The sequence below is a fragment of the Leptodactylus fuscus genome, chromosome 3, assembly GCF_031893055.1.
Source record: "Leptodactylus fuscus isolate aLepFus1 chromosome 3, aLepFus1.hap2, whole genome shotgun sequence".
Classification (NCBI taxonomy): domain Eukaryota; kingdom Metazoa; phylum Chordata; class Amphibia; order Anura; family Leptodactylidae; genus Leptodactylus; species Leptodactylus fuscus.
The window spans coordinates 94821830-94841420 of NC_134267.1; the positions used below are offsets into that span (position 1 = coordinate 94821830).

Consider the following 19591-nt stretch of genomic DNA (forward strand, 5'->3'; position numbering starts at 1 on the left):
AAACTTTCTGATCATATTTTGTTTGGTTCTTCATTGAAAGGCAAATGACTTTTCCAAAATGGAAGGGTCCTTTATACTGGGCAGACAATGTGCCCATGTGGCGTATCAATCAATGACAAAACAAGTTTATCATTGCTCATTTGGTTTTATTTTCACACAAATGTTGTTTGTATAATAAAAAGTTGTACAATTTTCTAATATACTTTCTGTATTAATTCCTCACAGTTTTCTAGATCTCTGCTTGTTGTCATTCATTCTGTTACTTCTAGTGGATAAAAGTCTGACTATGATCATGTGATGGGCACACAGGTTATAGTCACATCACAGTTATCAGACATCTGCCTGGTACTGAGCTGTGCTACTGTGAGTTCATCACATGACCATAAATCACATGACCATGGTTAGACTTTTATCCACTAGAAGTAAGAGAATGCAAGACAACAAGCAGAGATGTAGGAAACTGTGAGGAATTGATACAGAAAGTATATTGGGAAATGGTATATCTTATTATATTATTATACAAACAATAACATTTGTCTCAATATTGTTCTGAAAGTGGCCAACCCCTTTAATTTAGTGCTGGAGTCTTCCTCCGGGCTGAGCCCCCAATGTGCAACCTCTCTCTCCTCTACGGTATCCTACTGTCAGCTGCCACCCCGGGTCTTCCCCTCTACGCTGGACTCTGGGAAAAGGCCCGCGACTTGCATCTGTCTCCTGCTGATTGGGCCCACTCCTTCCTTTTGGCGGCCGTGGGTGGTGTTTCAGGAGTCATCAGAGTTCTCTCACCTTTTCTCATAATCCTCCCTGGTCTCTTCCCACCCACCCCTCATCTCCTCCCTTGATGTCTGTGTGCCCCCTGGTGTCTTTTTGTTTCCCCCCTCCCCCTTTCTCTTACCTTGTCTGTTTTTGGACTCGCATGTCCACCAGCGCACCAGCTTGTTTACACCACTTCCTGTGTTCTATGTTGTGCATTTGCTTTGTTTCTTATAAAACTCAATAAAAACCAATTACACCTAATTTAATGCTGGTAGCATCTCCTCTGTTTACACCAAGGAATGAGCAACCAGTATAAATTATAATTTTTATGCTCACATAAACAATGCACGCCATCAGCCTCAAACAAATATTTTATCATTTGTAGCTTATTCACTGGCAACGTTTACTCTTGTCAGTGACCGGTGTTTGTGTTTGTGTGTGTGTGTGTGTGTGTGTGTGTGTGTGTGTGTGTGTGTGTGTGTGTGTGTGTGTGTGTGTGCACGTGTGTGTGCGCGTGCGTGTGGGGGGGGCATTCAGACAGCCAATCATATGGAAGTACACTAACCCTAGGAACATATGAATCTAGACCCCCCCCCCCCAAAAAAAAAAAAAAAAAAAAAACAGTTGTCCTGACTGTTGGCAAGCATGCAATAACTGCTGCATGAAGAGATACTGTTATTGGAGAAACGTGTTTTTAACTAAAGCAATGTTGGAATAGCCTTTATAAAGTCTATTCTACTCATACCTTTACTTTTCTTCTCTTTGCCGCCATTTGTCCAAAACACCGTATTATTCTCATATGTAAATAACGCTCAAGGAGCACAGTGCTCCGAGCACACCATCATCACCGCAGAAACTCACCTCCTGTGCGGCTTTTTTCACACCCCCTAAATCATCTCTTGCATCCACTTCTTGCTCCGTCTGTCATTTTTCTGGGGTATGCCGGTGTAAGAAACTAAAGAAAAATGGTCAATAGCTCAATCACTCTGCTGAAACTCGAAGTGACAGAGCTGGCTAAGCATGCTCAGTTGGCCATTTTGCTTTAGTTTCTTTCACCAGTGTAATCCAGAAAAATAGCCAACGGAGCAAAAGCAGATGCAAGATGAAAAGATGATGCAGGGGGCATGAAAAAGCAGTGCTGGGGTGGGGCGGCTTGGCGATGACAATGGTGTGCCCCCTGTGATCCCTGAACATCATTTACATATGATGACATTTTTTTTTTTTTTTGGACAAACTTTGGCTTCAGTTAAAAACACGTTTCCCCAATAAGAGAATTCCTTTACAGGGAGTCTAACATCAGAAAATTAAGTTTTTTAGTAACAGCACATTGGAAAAGCTATTCTACTCCTACCTCTCATTCTCTTGTGCTCCCCTCCATTTCTGTAAAAAAGTGTTACTTCTGATATACCCATTAATCTCACGTTTCCCCTGTGCTCCGAGCACACCAGTGTCATCAACTGCTCGGCGCCCCTTAGTACCTCCTGTTCACTTTCCTCTGCAGCTTCTCCTAGTCTTTAGCCTTGCATTGGCATCTGATGCTGCACATGTGCATTCGACTCTGTCACTTTGGGTTTGGGCAGAGCCGATGGTGCAAGCTCTGTCGGCCATTTTGTGGTGGTCTGTTACAAAATTTAAACCGTATAATGCACAGCATCAGATGTCTATGCAAAGCTGAAGGTGAGGAGAAGTTGCGGGGGAGTGAACATGAGGAATTAAAGGGCATCAATTAGTTGATGATGCCAGTGTGCTTGAAGCACAGGGGGAACGCCCCCTGTTCTCCCTGAGATTAATGGGCACATCTGAACACTTTTACAGAAGTGACGGGGAGCACAAGAGAGGTAGGAGTAGAATAGCCTTTTTAAAGGCTATTCCAACGTGCCATTACTTCAAAACATCATTTTGTAATGATATAATCCCTTTAACACACACAGCTTTGCAGAAATCCAGCAGAGAATGCAGGGATAATCTTCTTCAGATCAGTTGCATCTTTAGCTGGTGGCTGATGGGAGGTGTGTTCGGGGAAAGCTTTAAATGGGTTCTCCCACTAAAGACATTTATGCCTTAGACAGATATGATTGGACTGCAATGGGAGACAGAAGATTTCTGTATTTATGTCTTAATTTGTAATATGTGACAAAACAGGATGAAAATAAAAGGTTGTTTTTTTATGTTTTGTTTTTTTACATTTTCTTGCATTTACTGTTCTTTTACAATGTTCTTTTCATATGACAATTAACACAATATAAAATTGTAGAAAATTATATTTGTATACACATCATGTACAATCTCCCACCACAAGTGTCAATTGTGTGTGTGAGATAGGACATGCATTTAGGTAAACAAGCACTTTTACATAGACATGGATGCAGTGTTCTGTCTGCTGCAAGTGAAAAGCACCAGGTTCATGGAGCCCCTTTCAGTTTAGAGTACACCAGCATACAGATTCACTTATTCACTGAAAATAAGTCATTAATCCCAGAATGCTGCTTATTATAGAGTATTAATGCTGACAATATACACTTTTCCTTAGACAAGCAATGTTGCGAAAACAAAGCCCAATAAATATAATTAAAGACTACATGACTGCCATTTTAAAGTGCGTCTCCCCATTACTTCCACCAAGTCATTTCAGCAATTTCACTGGTGCTGTCTGAGTAATGTAGTTGACTTGCACAAGATGAGTTGTGTGCCTTTATAAAAATGTGCTGATATCCTTAAAACTACCATGACAGATGCACAAATCCCCAGCACTGAAAGTAATAGCGCTGAATGAAATATGACTACTGAAGCTCACATACACACACAACAAAGTAGCTCCTTCTGTCTACATACAAAGCACAAGTCTAATTCAGCTGCACACAGCTTCAAGCCAGAGGCATCAAAATTTAATAATCAATGTAGCTGAGCTTCTTCAAACCACAGAGGAGGAAAATGAATCCCATAATTGACAGAGACAGCACAGACTTGTAAAGTTGCAGGAAACCTTGTCACATCTACAATTACAGATTTCAGTAATGAGCCTTCTATTTAGCTACCAACTCCTGGCACAGAGAGAGGGAGAATCCTTCATCCAGAGAAAATCTGCCCACCGGAACTGTCAAAAACAGCAACGGCAGGCGAAGGGAAATATGATCATTGTATACATCTAGACTGGATTATCCACACTCAGCATGTATTACTGCTATACATATGCTTTTGCAAAGTAACAAAGTTTCACATTTAATTTCAACTGTTTAATATTAAGATAAACCAGATGACCAAAATGAATAGATAACCCAGATGAAATAATAATAGTCTTACATACCTGATAGGAGCACCTTTTGCCTGTGCTGGTCTAAGCAGAACTGTGATAGTGGTGGCAGTTTCATTGAGAAATGCGTCCACACCTTCATAGTCAGGTAATGTAGGAGCTGTGCAAACATCAAACAAAAGTGTTCAAGGCAAGGAATGAAGAGTAAAGACAAACATGCCAAGGGGTTTCACTTAGTACAATCAATTATGCAAACTAGTATACATCAATCCTGATCAGCCTCAACATTAAGTCCTCCGAAGAAGTGTTGTAGCATCTGGCACTTTGCAGTTCCTTTAAGTCCTGTAAGGTGAGTTGTAGGGCCTCCTTGGATCGGACTAGTTTTGGAGGCCAAGTCAACACATTTTCTTCTTTGTCACCTTTCTTAAAATATTTCTAAACAATAGTTGCAGTTTGGCAATAAGCAGCAGTGACATCAATGCCATTAGGGAATAGCACTGCCATAAAAAGGGGCAGTCGACCATCAACGCTTAGTTAGATGGTATGCATCAAAGAAAGACCTATATGAATCTTAGCACCCAAGATTTCCCTGAAGGACATAGCCGAGAGCGTTACATTGCCTCTGCCAACTTGCCATCTAATATCTTTTTCCCATGGAAGTCATCGCCCAGCTGTCCACAAGAAACATGATTCAGACTAGTCCATTGCTCCCTGGTCCAGTTTTGATGCTCATGTGCCAACTGAAGGCACTTCTGACTGTGGTCATCAGTCAGTATGGGTACACCGACTAGTCTACAGCTGTGTTTTCTCATTCCTTTCTATCATAGCCATAAATAACTATTTTAGGAATTTGTGCTACAACAGTTTTGTTGCTCTTGAACCTGAGGGTCATCAGTTGCTATGACTTGTCCCATTGTTGGAAGGCTCTAGTCATTAAATACTTGGAATCCCCCACAAGATCCTCTGTTTAAAGATTTTCTGACCTTATTCTCTAGCTTGGCTTATATTAGTACACTGGACCATTTGTCCTACTTCAAAACAACAATAAGAACCTGGCAGTTGTTTTAGTGTTATGGCAGTTCTGTGTATAGATCATAGTACCTGTGCCTGGAATTGGAATTATTTTACATGGAGACTGTAGTGTAGCCCAAGAGTTTCATCAAATGGTACAGAGTATGTAAAAAGTGATCCATAAGCAGAGGCATACATAAAGGGGAGGTTTCATGGTTCAATATTGCACCCTTGCTGACCCTAGTCAACCACTGTTCTCTCCTGAATGATGATGGTTACTGATGGAATTGGTTACTGGTGGGTCCCAGGAGTGAGTGGAGAGGTGGTTCTCAATACTCACTGCTCTCAGGACCACCCAGTAGTGTTTGCTAGTACTAAAGTAGATTTGAATAAAAGGATTCTAAAATATCAGTCCAACAAAAGTAGGTATATAGGGTCAGGTTGATTATTAGATAAGCCTATTGGATGAGCCGGCTAGTCAATTTACTCATATCCCTGTACCATCAATATACCACTACCCCTATGGTAAACAATAAGGGGTTAAACAGTGTCCCAGCCGTATAGTAAAATTTAGGCTCTGACTCGTTTAGCAGGTATAGCTAGGGTCTTGGGCATAACAGCTCCCCAGCTACTCTCCTACGATAAGGCTAAAAATCAATGCCGATAACCTGCCTGCACTTCTATCATAATTCCCCTCAACGCGTTTCTATGTCCTTGTGCCAGGACAATTCATCAGGAGGAGTTTTTTAAGTTAATATATGAAGTGCGGTGAAAACCGCAGTTCCCCTGTCCCGTATGGTAGGACAGGGTACCGATCGGATGAGTAAATTGACTAGCCGGCTCATCCAATAGGCTTATCTAATAATCAACCTGACCCTATATACCTACTTTTGTTGGACTGATATTTTAGAATCCTTTTATTCAAATTTATTAAAAGTTATGTTTTAGAGTTACTCCCTCAGTGAAGTGTTTACAAAGCTTGAGTAGCGATCCCACAGTGATATTAGTACTAAAGTAGAGAATGATGGAATAGTCCTAAGAATGATGAGAATTCAGAAGCACACTCACTGCTCACATCATGGGTCTTGTACTGTGTGGGGCTGAGCGGAGGCATTATACTATGCATGGAGGATTTAAAGGGGACATTACCTCATGTCATGGCATCAAAAGAGCACTATGTTTGAGGGCACTAAGAGGGCATTATACTGTGTGTGAGGAGCATGCATGCTGTTGGTATATGTGCCACAAATCCAGTCCTGTATCATGGTTTTTCCCTTATAAACTGGAAACATGGCTCAGTTGTGAACAGCACATTTCTTGGATTCATTGTTGCTCAACAAAAAAATAAAAAATTCTTTTGTATTGCATCAACACTATTGTTACGGTATATTTTTTTAAATCAAAATAAATGTTGTAGTACCTGATATGTTGGTGGTAACATTAATGGCTGTAGCTGGTCCAAATCCTTTTATTGTACTAGCCCTTATAAGAAACTGGTATGTAGTGCCTGGGTGAAGCTGAGAGAATACATGGTGCGTGCTATTCCAAAGTTTGGTCACAGTCTGAGGAGGACCTGCCACAGGAACTGCAGGGTCAAAGGACCGTATACTGTTGTATTTCACCTGACAAGATAAAAAGTAATTCACCAAAGAAGTTGAGAAAATACACATTTCACATTATGGCTTCTGAAATTCTATTTGAACCCCAAATCCCCCCCCCCCAAAAAAAAAATAAAAATAAAAATATTTATATATATATATATATATATATATATATATATATATATATATATATATATCAGACTTGGGAGACCAAGTAAAATTCATTCAGGTTGAATATGTTGTTTCTAGATAGACTCCGCAAACTTTGTGGTGTAATGATGAAACTGTATTAACAGGTCGTGAAGAAAAGTCCTGATTGTCCCCATGTTGTGCATTTTTCCTATATGTTGCACAGACGGCTTTGCACCTGTCCAAGGGCTTCTCTCTCCTCATCACTACTCTGCCCTTCATGCTGGTCCAATAACCTCAAGCTGCTAAGAAATTGCAAACAACAATCTGTATAACCCAACATGATTAATTACGGCTATTATTTTAAGATGACATTTCAGCAGATGCATGCAGTGGTACCTCATATTGAGTGATAATGCCATTTGGCTCAGTTGGTTCCTTCCAATTCAAGAAGATCTTGTCTTCAAATGGCGTGCCCTTCAGCGAACTAAACGGAACTTGTCCAGGTACTGGAAAAACAAATTTACAATTTTTTTACTTCACCTCTTTTCTGATAATTATATCACTGTAATAACTAATGATGTGCGCATATCAATTTCTTTCATTCCAGGTGCTTAGATATTGCAATAAAAAAGGGCAATTTAATTATCCAAGAGAAAATAAGAAACAAAGCCAAGTTGTCAGAAGATACAGAGTACACAGAGATCTGATAAGGATACTTCAAAGTATGAACACTAAACCCAAGAGGACACAGTAACTGAAGAAGTCAGCGGAGCTGCAATTTCTGAGGTAGACAGAGCCAACAATCCCTACTTTGATGTAACTCCCAGCAAGTAGTAATATGTCCAATCTCTTCAAAGACACTACGTGAACATCACATATAGTGACGCTTAGCAACTTCCAGTGAAGTCAAAAGGCTTCGCCTTATAAGCATATCTTAGTGTAGCCCATTGTGCTAGCGACCAGCTGAACTTCGGTGTGATACTAAAAATAAGACTTTATTAGACAGTAAATCATTACTTCAATGTTTGTCAATGTTTAAAAAGGAGTCTATTGCCTAATGCAAGCATAGTCATCCGCTATGACCATATTACAGAGCACACTACAGTGATAAACACTACATCATTGTTATATAGGTCACTTTCACAGACTTGGAAGAAATTTTGAAGTCTCATGCAAGTTAAGCAGTTGGTGCACTGGAGGCGGGCCTTCAGCTCTCTGGAGCATTGCTCTTGACACTCAGACCCCTATCAACTCCCACCTGCACCACCTCATGCAACGAGAGTTGATCTTCCCACCGCTATGACATCACCCACCCTACTTGAGAATGACGAACAGTGCTAGCAGGGCTGAAGGCACCCCCCAGTGCACCAACGGTCTCATTTGTTTAAGAATTTACAGTTTTTCTCCAGAAGTTACCTACGTACCAGATAGAAGCTGCTAATCCCTGTAATGTGCTCTGTAATACAGTGGTAATAGCTGACTATGCTTGGGGAGCTGGTAGACTGCCTTTAATAAAAACCTGCAGGTAAGTTTAGATCCACAAAATAAACATTATGGTTGTACTATGAACTATGATATAAGTAAATGTTTCTTTCAAGGCTTTTTACCATGACAAACTCCATAAATGAATGGTGAAAACAGTAATAATATTTGACTCAAAAGGGCAATATCTACTGAAAATGAAATGACTAACATGAGGAAATAGCATGATAAAGCAGGTGAATATTCTACATAGCACAGACAACATATAAATAGTTGTATGTTAAGTAGTCTGTGCTTAAGCAGTACTTTTACAGGGAATTTCTACTCTAGCATCTTATACACAGCAAAGGCTTTTAAAGTAAAATCTATATCCAATATGCCCAAGTCATATACAGTCAGTTGTTCACTGTTTGCTTTCTTGCATTTCTGGAAAACTAAGAAGGGTACTATTCCGTTATCGGGCCAGCAGCAGCGCATTTCAGCACCAGCTTTCGGGACAGCAGTTCAGTTCAGCAGCGGGAATTACAATGACATCCGAGGACTGCTGGCCCGATGCTTGTGCCCAGTAGCCAGTACATCAATGACCCCCCCTCCATCTCCTCCTCCTTCCAGTGCTGCCCCCCAGCTCTCCTTACATCTACCCCGTACCCTCTCCCCGCCACATGACTAAGCCGATGCTGGCCCGATGATAGAGGCCGTGCTTGTGTGTAGTAGGCAGTACATCGATCGATGCCCTCATCCTCCTCTTCCTTCCAGTGCTGCCCCCCAGCTCTTCTTACATCTGCCCCGTACCCTCTCCCTGTAATAGGCCTCACCGTAAATCTTGAGCAATGAATGCTACTAGATAGCCGCCGGACGCTGCAGAAAGTTTGTCCCTCCGGCTCGCTGTAGCTCACCGTTCCTATAGTCGGCGTGTTTCTTGTCAGGGCCTGGATTGAGCCCCGGTGTCTTTCCTTTCGGTCTCGGTACTAGCGCTGAGGTGAGGCCTAGTCGTGTGGCGGGGAGAGGGTACGGGGAAGATGTAAGGAGAGCTGGGGGGCAGCACTGGCAGGAGGAGAAGGATGGGGGAGGGGGGTCATCGATGTACTGGTTACTGGGCACAAGCATCGGGCCAGCAGTCCTCGGATGTCATTGTAATTCCCGCTGCTGAACTGCTGTCCCGAAAGCTGCTGCTGAACTGCGCTGCTGCTGGCCCGATAACGGAATAGTACCCTAAGAAGTTCCCTTTGGGTACTCCTTTGGAGAATAATGGATTCCATGAATATAGTGTCAAATAAGTACCAAAAGAGGACAAAAAAGTCAATCTGCTGTAAAAGTAGCACAAGGTTCCTCATGTCATTATACTTGGGTGGTAATATTGGAAATGTTCAGCTAGAGACTACCACCGGTTGGTTATTTTTTTTTTACCACCAATAAGTTTAAAAAGTTAAAGCCAGTTACCTACCGCTGGGTATAATTCTTAGCATTCTCCGTGTGCAAGAAATTGGCCCAATATCACAGGTCTAAAGTGATTCTGGAATTATTACTTTAGGATACATTATGATCGATACAGCTGCAAGAACAGCTAAGTAGATCTAACCCAAGCAAAAAATGGCAAACTGGAGGAGACCTCCATATTAAAAAACAATAGATCTAGGCAAAATCATGGCTTAAATCAGCTAAATAAATAACAATAATAAATAAATAATAATAATAATAATAATAATAATAATAATAATAATAATAATAATAATAATAATAATAATAATAATAATAATAATAATAATAATAATAATAATAATAATCTACTGTTACTCTTAAGCGACAAAGTTTCCAGCTTAGTAGAAAGGTTGGTATATCTGGAGTTTGTCTTCAACACATTATGACTTGGAACTAGCAAAGGTGACAGAAGAGATGAAAGCATTCCTAAACCAGGAGAGGACATGTGCCATGTCTTGTCCTTCATATAGATGAGCTGTCAGCTGAATCTTCGGTAAAGAGCAGAAAGGCATTGCCTTGTCCTTTCTCTGTTTGACATGTGAGTGTAGAGCGGTAGGGGCAGAGTTATGTTGACAGGCTGTGCGTGTCACATGATGAAAAAAATATATATATAAAGAAAAAAAAAGAAAAAGACTTATTCTGCCATGGGCTCCTCTATCTTGATGGGTCTGTATTGACAAGTGATGGTAAAGCATAACATACAAGAAGCATGTTTCCACTATATACCTATCCTATACCAGGACAAAGAAATGATAACCCACATACTGTACTGTATCCCCAAACCACATACATACTGTATCCCCAATTCTTGATGCAACACACAATACGCTTATGTCTGGACAAAAGTGGATACAAACGTCTGATTTTACCACATTATACTGAGGAAGAGTTGGTCTGACTGCAGAGTGGCCACCAAAGCGAGCAACACTTCACATTTTTTTAACGTGTGAAAAAGACATTGAGTGAATTTTCCCCAGAGGTGAGGCCTCCAAAAATAAAACACAACCTCAGCTAGGACAAGTGATATTTCACAGCTCATGTACTTTAGCACATTAGCTTGACAGATTACTTTCTTGTATAGCCTTGTGTTGCAGCTGCTGTTGAAGCATTTTCACTTTACATGAAGTTTTTCATGTTTACACTGAAATTTAAGCTGTCACAATAAAACATAGAACAAACATCAATGTATATACAAATGCAGCACATACCATCTTCATCTGTCTGGATAATGGTCTCTTCGCTTTCCTTGCGACCCTCTGGATTAGTAAGAATCATTTTTAGACTAACGTTCGTATAGGGTGGAAGATGGTCAACCACATGCTGAGGAGCTTTAGGATCCATGTCCAAGCAATCCGCTTTATTAAATCCATGGCCTTTGTAGTAGTGATAGCAAATGGTGACATTAAAGGTATGACAACGAGTAATGTTATAACCCAGAGACTCCCAATCCACAGCAATCCGTCTGGACTGGATCTCTGCAATCTTCAAGGTCTTGGGTGTGCGCATTGGTTCTAGAGGGGGGAAAAAAAAACCTAAAATAAGTAAACTGTGTAATAGACTGTTACCGGTATCTAAAATACTAGTATAAAAATGTCACATTTCAGAGCATATAGGACCTTATCTGTGGATACATAATCATTCAGTAGTTTCCAGTCAGCTGATGACCCATCATTAGTATAGTCAACCGTTAAAGAAAGGCAGCAATCCAACACTTAGAAGTCCTGCTGGTAGAGGCACCATTTCACAGGTGAAGTCACTTCCTTTGGTTACATGGCCTGTTCACAGCTCAGTCCCATTCAAGTGAAAGGGACTGAGCTGCAAAACAATGTATGGTGCAGTGCCTGGTTAGGCCATCAATTGATAAGGCCAGAAAACCCCTTTAAGCGATCCTGTCTAAACATGAAAGCTACAATAAACAGCAGATTATTTTGATTACTGGCTATATAGATGGTAATGAAAAAGGACCGCCACCAAAATCTCAATATATGTTCATAAACAGATTTAATGCGCCAAGTCTGGTCTAGTTCATTCAGGTGCAATACCACATACAGACCATAGATAAAGATGGTGCTGTCATTAAAGGGATCCTATCATTAAAATGACATTTTTTTCTGACTAAAATGTAGGTATAGCCTTAAGAAAGGTTATTCTTCTCCTACGTTTAGATGTCTTCTACGCACCGCCGTTCGGTAGAAATGTATGGATCTGCCATGTATGGCTCTACAATCAGGCCTCAGGCAGAGCCAACTGCACATGCCCGCACCCATTTTTTTTTTGGCTGCGAGTGCAAGTGGCCACAAAAACATGGCCGTGGGCACGTACAGTCCACTCTGCCTGAGGCCCGATGGCAAAGCCGACTGCACATGCATAGAAATTTGAACCCAGCGCCAGAAGACGACGCAGGGAGAGGCCATTCCAGACAAACATGGAGGCGGCGCTGGAGATTTCTCTCACAGCAATGGGGATGCCCCCAGTGGTGTTTGAGCGCTGGGGACCACCCCCATTGCTTCGAGAGAACCAAAGAAAACCGGGATTTCTACCGAACGGCAGCGCGGAGAAGACGTCTAAAGGTAGGAGAAGAATAGCCTTTCTTGAGACTATTCCTACGTGTTAGTGAGAAAAAATAGCATTATAATGATAGAATCTCTTTAAAAAAAAAAAAAGATGAATTTTTTTCTCTAATCTAATGTATTTCACAGTTCCCACACTACTAATATACATCTAATTTGGAGAGAAATGCCTGAGGAGTCCAGGACAACTAGCCTGGTATAAATCATCAAATATCTGACACTTCTATACACATGCTAGTCGTGCACTTAAAATATTCAGACACACACACAGAGAAAAGACAAGACTTACAGCAGGTGAGGCATTTGCAGCCCTGACAAGATGCCCCCCTTAAGGTGGAACACCATTGCTGTTTTGTCTCATTCCCTACTGTTCAGAGATCTTCCCTGTGGGTTTTCAATCAATGTGTAAGATTCAACAACATTAAAGAGGAAATGTTAATTAATAGCGTGATCCATTTTAATAGTGCTTGGAGCAGATGCATGGGGATGCGATGAGAAGACCATGCAGCTGTCGCTTTTAATTTTTTTCCTTAAGTAAATTATCTGATACATTATAGTAGAAAAGCATCGATATCCCCTGGATTGTGATGAATCCTCTTGCATGCGACTCAGTCTGCTAATTGACCTAATTGCTCACTTAAAGTAGCAGTATTCCGGATGAAGCAGATTTTATTGGCAATTTACTATGCTTCAATGCTGGGAGCATTACGCAAAGTTGACAAAAGCAAGGGTAAGAGACTGAAACGTTAACATGTTCTATCTGTTATTCAACCTGAGAGTGTATAGCATAAAACTATGATATTTAAAAGACATGGCAATTACATATAGGGAAAATATTCTTCAGTTTACACTTTATGCTTTAGCCTATCTGCCTGGCATTGTTGTCAAAGACTAGTGTATTTGCCCTCAGATTAAAAGTAAGCCACAGCAGAATATTTCTTTCCGTTCGCATTCATGGGAGCATAGTGGTCCAGTTAGGTAGACAGAAAAAAGGACTTAAAGAAGTGATAAATATATTTATTTGTTGTGGGTGCTTTACCAGTAACCTAGAAAACATGGCCGCATACAGGAAAGCAGAAAATGGGACTACCCTTTCCACAGAAAAGGCAACACACTTGTCCAGCTGGGTTTGTTATTTCAGCTAAACTCATCACATATGGTAAATGCAGAGTCTGTATTGCGGCTAGGATGAAGCAGAAAACTATACCGGCACGAAACTTCAGGTTGTCCAATTTATTATAAGCAAGACGAATTTCGTAGACAAAATCTTTACTCTTCAACCGACCCCATGACGTTACTTTTGTCACTGAAGCTCTATTAGTTGAAACAACGGATTTCCACTCAGCTGGAAAACACCAGCAGAACAAGACATACTCCTGAGGCTGCCATCCATCTCTGTGTTTCTCTGGTGGCATCATCACTCACGCAAGGATAACTTTCTCAATCTAACCTAATTAAATTATTGCACAATTGGTGGCTGTAACCGTAGGTATTACAATTTACAACTGTAACAGTATCGGGAGAGCACTTAACTAGAACAGGTCAAATCGCTATATACATCAGAGGTCGTGGAAATGAGCGACAGTGTAAAAGTCTATACTTCCAAATCTAAAAAACCAAAGCTAAGGAATCAAGCTCTTCATATAGTCAAAAGGTTAGGGTCAGCATTAAATTGTGCTATTATGTTACTAATGGACTATTCTTGGTATCAACTTTAAATGACAGCAGTTCTAACATTTACTGTAACACTGCAACATAAAAGAAACTGGAATAAGTACAACTTAGATCGGCAGGCAATGATGAGACGACATTTTAGATTTCAGTGCATTATTCTGTCCCACTAAGCATCTGGAATAGGCATAAACCAGATTAACATGTTATTATGAACTGGAAATCCTTTATTAATGGGGAACTTTATACTTCGGTGCAAGATTATGAGCTCTGGTTTGGGAAATTGTTTGACGGAAAATGAAGCAGTGTGTTTGATCAATTTGCAGCGCTGCATCAAGCGATTGGTTATTGAGTTCATGATCATCTCCTTTGTAAATTAAATATTCATTAGGCCTTTATACATATTTATATAAGCCGTAAAGGATGGCTCTTATCTGCCCTCCACAGCCAATGTTTAACAAGCTTGGCCTGTAGTCATTTTACCCTAACACATTGAGGTTAAACTGCACAACTGCATTTCTAATGCACTTCATTAATGACTTGGCAAAAAGTATATGCTTAATTGTTGAGGAAACTAAAATGTCAGAAGTCTTCACTAGTATGTTAATTCCTGTTTAATCAGCTTATGGCGGGTGTGAAAACCGAGCCAGCCAAAAGCTTGCTAAGTGAATCCCATCTTTAGCTTGCAAGAAACTTGTAAAGCAGATATTAATTCAATAATTCAGACTACAATTTGCTTTCCATATGATCAGATAAAAATTTTCATCATTTTAAAGCAAATGGTGGATGATACAATTCAACAGATTATGATCCAATTTGTTTTTTTAGATCAATATTAAGCAGTAACAAAGCAAAATGATAGAATCTCTACTAGAAAAGTAAGAAATATTCATTGCAGATACAGGTGAACACTTAGCCTTTTTTTGGTCCCAACTAAAGCAAGTTATGATTTTAAACAGATATTTCTAGTGAAAAGAACATAAGTAATAAAACCAATATGTTTCGAGTAATTCCCACAAACATGAGAAAATGGCCTAAATCCAACATATTACATATAACATACAAGTTATAACAACATATAAGTGTCAATTGACATACACACACGATTTGCAGCATCCTAGTTTTTTCCAAACGTAAAAGTGTAATACATCTAGATGTTATAACATCACTACAGTTACACTCCAGTATGAAATAAGATCGCCACAAGTGATCCAAACAAATGCTGACTAGACATCTGCCCTTGCTTATCTCTCTTCAACAGCACAGAATTACAACAATAAATCTCTTTTGGAGTGATAAATTTCACTTTTGTTCTTCATAAACCTGTGGGTAACCATCTTAAGGCACCTTCGACCCTAAATCACAAACTTAAAGAGGCATGTTATGGACTCTATAAATGATCTGGTTCCCTTCTTCCCAGTCACTAGATCCCAATTCTAGAGATCTGCTCCCTCGCCTCCTAAAATCTGCACTTATTTGACAACTTTGGTTCAGCTTTATAGCTATCAAACACATTGTCGGATAAATCACTACAACGTACAACATTTTCTATATAGAATGAACGGAAAGTTTTGTATTCTATTAGATATGATATCCATCACTTCTATCACTATGATGTTACCCAATATTTTGGTAATCTCTCTCTTTTTAAATTACTAATAGACAACCAAACAGCCAATGTCTTGATATCCTTTTGGATCAGAAAAAAACCCCAATGGTAAAGCAAAACAATAGCTAAACGCAAGTTTCCCTTGAAACACATCTTAATGATAAAACTTATTATCCAGCTGTCAGTTGTTGGGAAATCTTGAGAGATGTCCGAAAAGCTTTTGACATAAAGCTATTTCCAAAGATGTGAGTTCAACGAGAACTTTGCAGAATGACAATCTGTTTCTCTGGTGTCTTTCAGCAAAAGCTTGAAGTGAAGATTGCAATGCCTGGTTCAATCTTACCAGTTTGTGAAAATGAGAGCATCAATTCCTTGACCTCTTGGGAAAACACACTTGTCAGTATGAAATTGGATGCAATGACATCTCCCAGCTTACCAGATATCTCCAACCATTAAACCTTTGAATGCTGGAGAGGACCAATGGATTTATTTATTTTTTTTAATAAAAATACATGGTTAACAAAATGTATCAGTGACATCTACAAGGCCACTCCATGGATTTCCTGCTCCTATAACACACATCTGTGATGGCTTTCTAAAACAATATTCCACTTGCTTGGGTCATATGTTGTGTTGGTAGTGCTATTGATCTGTGACATATCAATCCAGGTCTAGGGCAGTCAATTCAACTTTTAAACCTTATGGACATCTTCTGAATCATAAGCACAATCGCAAAAACACTATCACACCTTTATATAAGACATGCTAATAGCAAACAAAGCCCAAACTGAAGCATCTTGGGGAGTCCAGAAAATACTACCAAGAAAAATATTATCGCAGCACCAACATGTACTTGGCAGTAACACATACTATAATGAAGACTTCAAACCAAGATGCCCACAAATCAGCCACAGTGCTCACAAAGTGCTCCCTCCAGATCAACAGAGGACATTCAATAGTTGCCACTGAAGATGACGCAATTGTCAAATGATATCCTGCACTTTGTTTTGATGGGAGGTGCATAAGAAAAGACCACCAGGCACGTGATGACGCAGACTTCATAAGGAGAGTGCATTGGACTTTATTACATGCCACTGAAGATAAGCACTGACAAGTAAACTACTATCTGTCAGAAGCAGTCTTCATTGACCATGCTGGACAGACAAATTAGGTACAATAATTATTAGAAATCAGTCTAAATATTAGAGCTTTCACAGAAACTACAGGGAAATATAATATGCATGCATATGTCCAAAACCCAATACAAATGTACACCACGCTACGCCGTAAAGTCCTACTTTAGATTTGCAGTGAAAGGTGTTAAATGTTAAAAACTATTATGTGAAACTGTGTACAAATGAAAGCAGCAACTCTGACAACTTCAGTAGGCCTAGGGAAAGAGTAGCCAGCTAAGCAGGCAATAGCCCTTCTGCATCAAGGTACCACACTACTTTACTTACAATAGATACAATAGTGACAGGTTAAAAATCAAAGAAGTTACAGGTAATCTGTCACCAGAATATCAAAATTGCCATCAAACCAGCCATAGTGCAGTTTAGGGAAAACACTATTAGTTGCATACTTTCCTTGAAAAAGCTGTTTTCTATAAAATATGTACATGATAAGATAAGATAATCCTTTAATAGTCCCACAGTGGGGAAATTTCAGTATGTTTCAGCTGCATAGTAATACAGATACATGGTAATACACAGTAAATATTAAAGAAGTAGTAGACACTCATATGCTGAGAAAGATATACTAGGAGTCCATAGCAGCTTAGGAACAGAGAAGAAAGGAGGAGGACATTCATAATCATTAGTTCCCTGTGCGGAGTGATCTTCGTTTGGTCTGATGTAGATTATACAGCCTGGTCGCAGTTGGAAGGAAGGACTTGCGATAGCACTCCTTCTCACACTTGGGGAGAAGCAGACGGTCACTTACAGTGCTGCCAAGTCCCATCAGGGTCCCATACATGGGGTGGGATTTGTTCTCCCGCATGGAGGTCACCACAGACAGTATCCTTCTGTCACCCACCACCTGTACTGGGTCCAAGGGGCTCACCAGGACAGAGCTGGCCCTCCTGATCAGCCTGTCAAGTCTATTTCTGTCCCTGATGCTCAAGTGCAATGGAAACCTGCTACGGCCTTAAGATTTTAATCCTAAATACAGAGCCCATGGAGATCACACATGTCCATTATACTTGGGACTCATCGGAAAAAGTAAAAAAAAAAAAAAAAAAAAAAAAAAAAAAAAAAAATGGCTGTGCATTCTACTGGACTAACAGTATTATGGAATTCAGCATAATATCCTCTACAGTGCATTGTGGTTGTATGTGGAGATTCTTGGTGACACTCTTAAAAAGGGTTGGACTATATCAGAGGAAGCTATCCCATATCTTGTGGATTGGGGATAACTTGCAGATTGTGGGGGTTCTAATCATTTAGACCCCAACTATTCAGGACAAGAGATTTTTGTCCCCCATTCCAAATGGAGTGAACCAGCTCTGCCTAATTTCTTCATACTTTGGGTGTAAATTGCACGCATGCTTTTTCTTGTAAAGAAAACTATGCAAATACCTGGAGTCCTTATAAATATCTAACAATACAGTATTGATTAAATTCTTCCTTCTTCAGAATAGTGGATACTTTCAGGCTTAGGTTTCAGGAGTTATAGCATGTGGCTGGCACATAGGAAAAACGGAGTTATTAAGTTATGGCAGCTGAAACTGGACTGACTTATTTAAGCATAATAATCAGAGAAATCCTATTTTATGATCACCCAAACTACTACCTCACAAAATCTTTATAAACTATAACAGTGCGGGAAACTTTTCTAGCATAAAAGGTAGTTCGTAAAATCAAAAAATGATATACCTTGTATATAGGACCCAATACATTTTTTTCTGACAAGCAGCAATAATAAAACAGTAGTGTTGCTCAGCTCCTGGCTATGAGTAGTAGGCTGAGACAGTAATAAATGCCCCAGCCACAATTACCTGTCCATTTGCTTTGATACAATGTTTTTTTCTATCACCTCCATGAATGATTAACTGTTTGTGTATCCTTCATGTGTAATCAATATGGAGGAAGACTAGCATTAGCTTTACAGATTAGATGTCCCATGATAATAAATTCCATCGATCCCGGAGGCTGAGCAGCAGAAATCTCAGTACATTTCTCAGCGTTTAAATTAAAAGGAGATATATGGTTGCTGAGAGACGAAATGCCACTGTGATTAGAACGTGTGACCTCCTTAGAGTCCTTCTGGGTTGCAGCTTATGCCCCCTGATCTTTTGCAATGAAACATAAACCAGTGGTGTCGACAAGCATCAAGATATACACAGGCATATAGATGGAAAGTGTCAGAGCATATTACCAGGCGGCTAAAGGGATCCACCAAAAAACATAATTATGAAGGGTGAAGAAAGGAGATTAATTAGAGAATCAATTTGCAAAATTACAACAGTGACAGATATAATAAATAAGCGGCAAGTATTCCAACAACTGAAAGCTGGGGAGAAGAAAAGAAAAAAGAAAAAAACATGTAGTTGTTACTGTGATAACTAAACTCTGGAATCAATGTGTGTCCTTGGGGAGGCTTAATCCTTTCTCTGCCACCCAGGTATTTATATAGGGTGGCACTTTTATTGCAGAGGAAGTCCTTACTACTAGTGATGAGCGAACAGTAAAATATTCGATATACGTTTCGAATAGCTGCTCAATATTCGACTATTCGAACGAATATCGAACCCTATTATAGTCTATGGGGAAAAATGGACTATAGTATGATACCACATGTATACTACTTAAATAAGAGTTGAATCCCCATGCTATATACTTATGAGATTATTATAGGGAGTCATGTGGACACGGCTGTGCCGACTCCATTATCATGTATGAGTACTGCATCCTCCTTTTCCCTTTTGTATGTGATTTTACTTACTGTTCATTAATAAATATTACTATTTTAAACTGAATTTGTGTCATAGTATCAGTGACATTTATGCTGAGTGTCTGTTGTACTGTTGTTT

The 19591-nt window shown here is 39.8% G+C and overlaps 1 protein-coding gene across 8 annotated transcripts in view; it reads right to left on the minus strand.

Annotated features, from left to right (window-relative positions):
• The window catches only part of PTPRK (protein tyrosine phosphatase receptor type K), a 281887-nt gene that overhangs the window by 96295 nt on the left and 166001 nt on the right, over positions 1 to 19591 (minus strand). For all 8 annotated transcript variants that reach the window (XM_075267966.1, XM_075267965.1, XM_075267972.1 and 5 more), the window contains exons 8-11: positions 10920 to 11222; positions 7147 to 7256; positions 6438 to 6639; positions 4061 to 4166 (exon numbers count right to left, since the gene is read on the minus strand). In XM_075267966.1, the coding sequence (XP_075124067.1) occupies positions 4061 to 4166; positions 6438 to 6639; positions 7147 to 7256; positions 10920 to 11222 (721 nt within the window). The remainder of the gene's footprint in view (positions 1 to 4060; positions 4167 to 6437; positions 6640 to 7146; positions 7257 to 10919; positions 11223 to 19591) is intronic.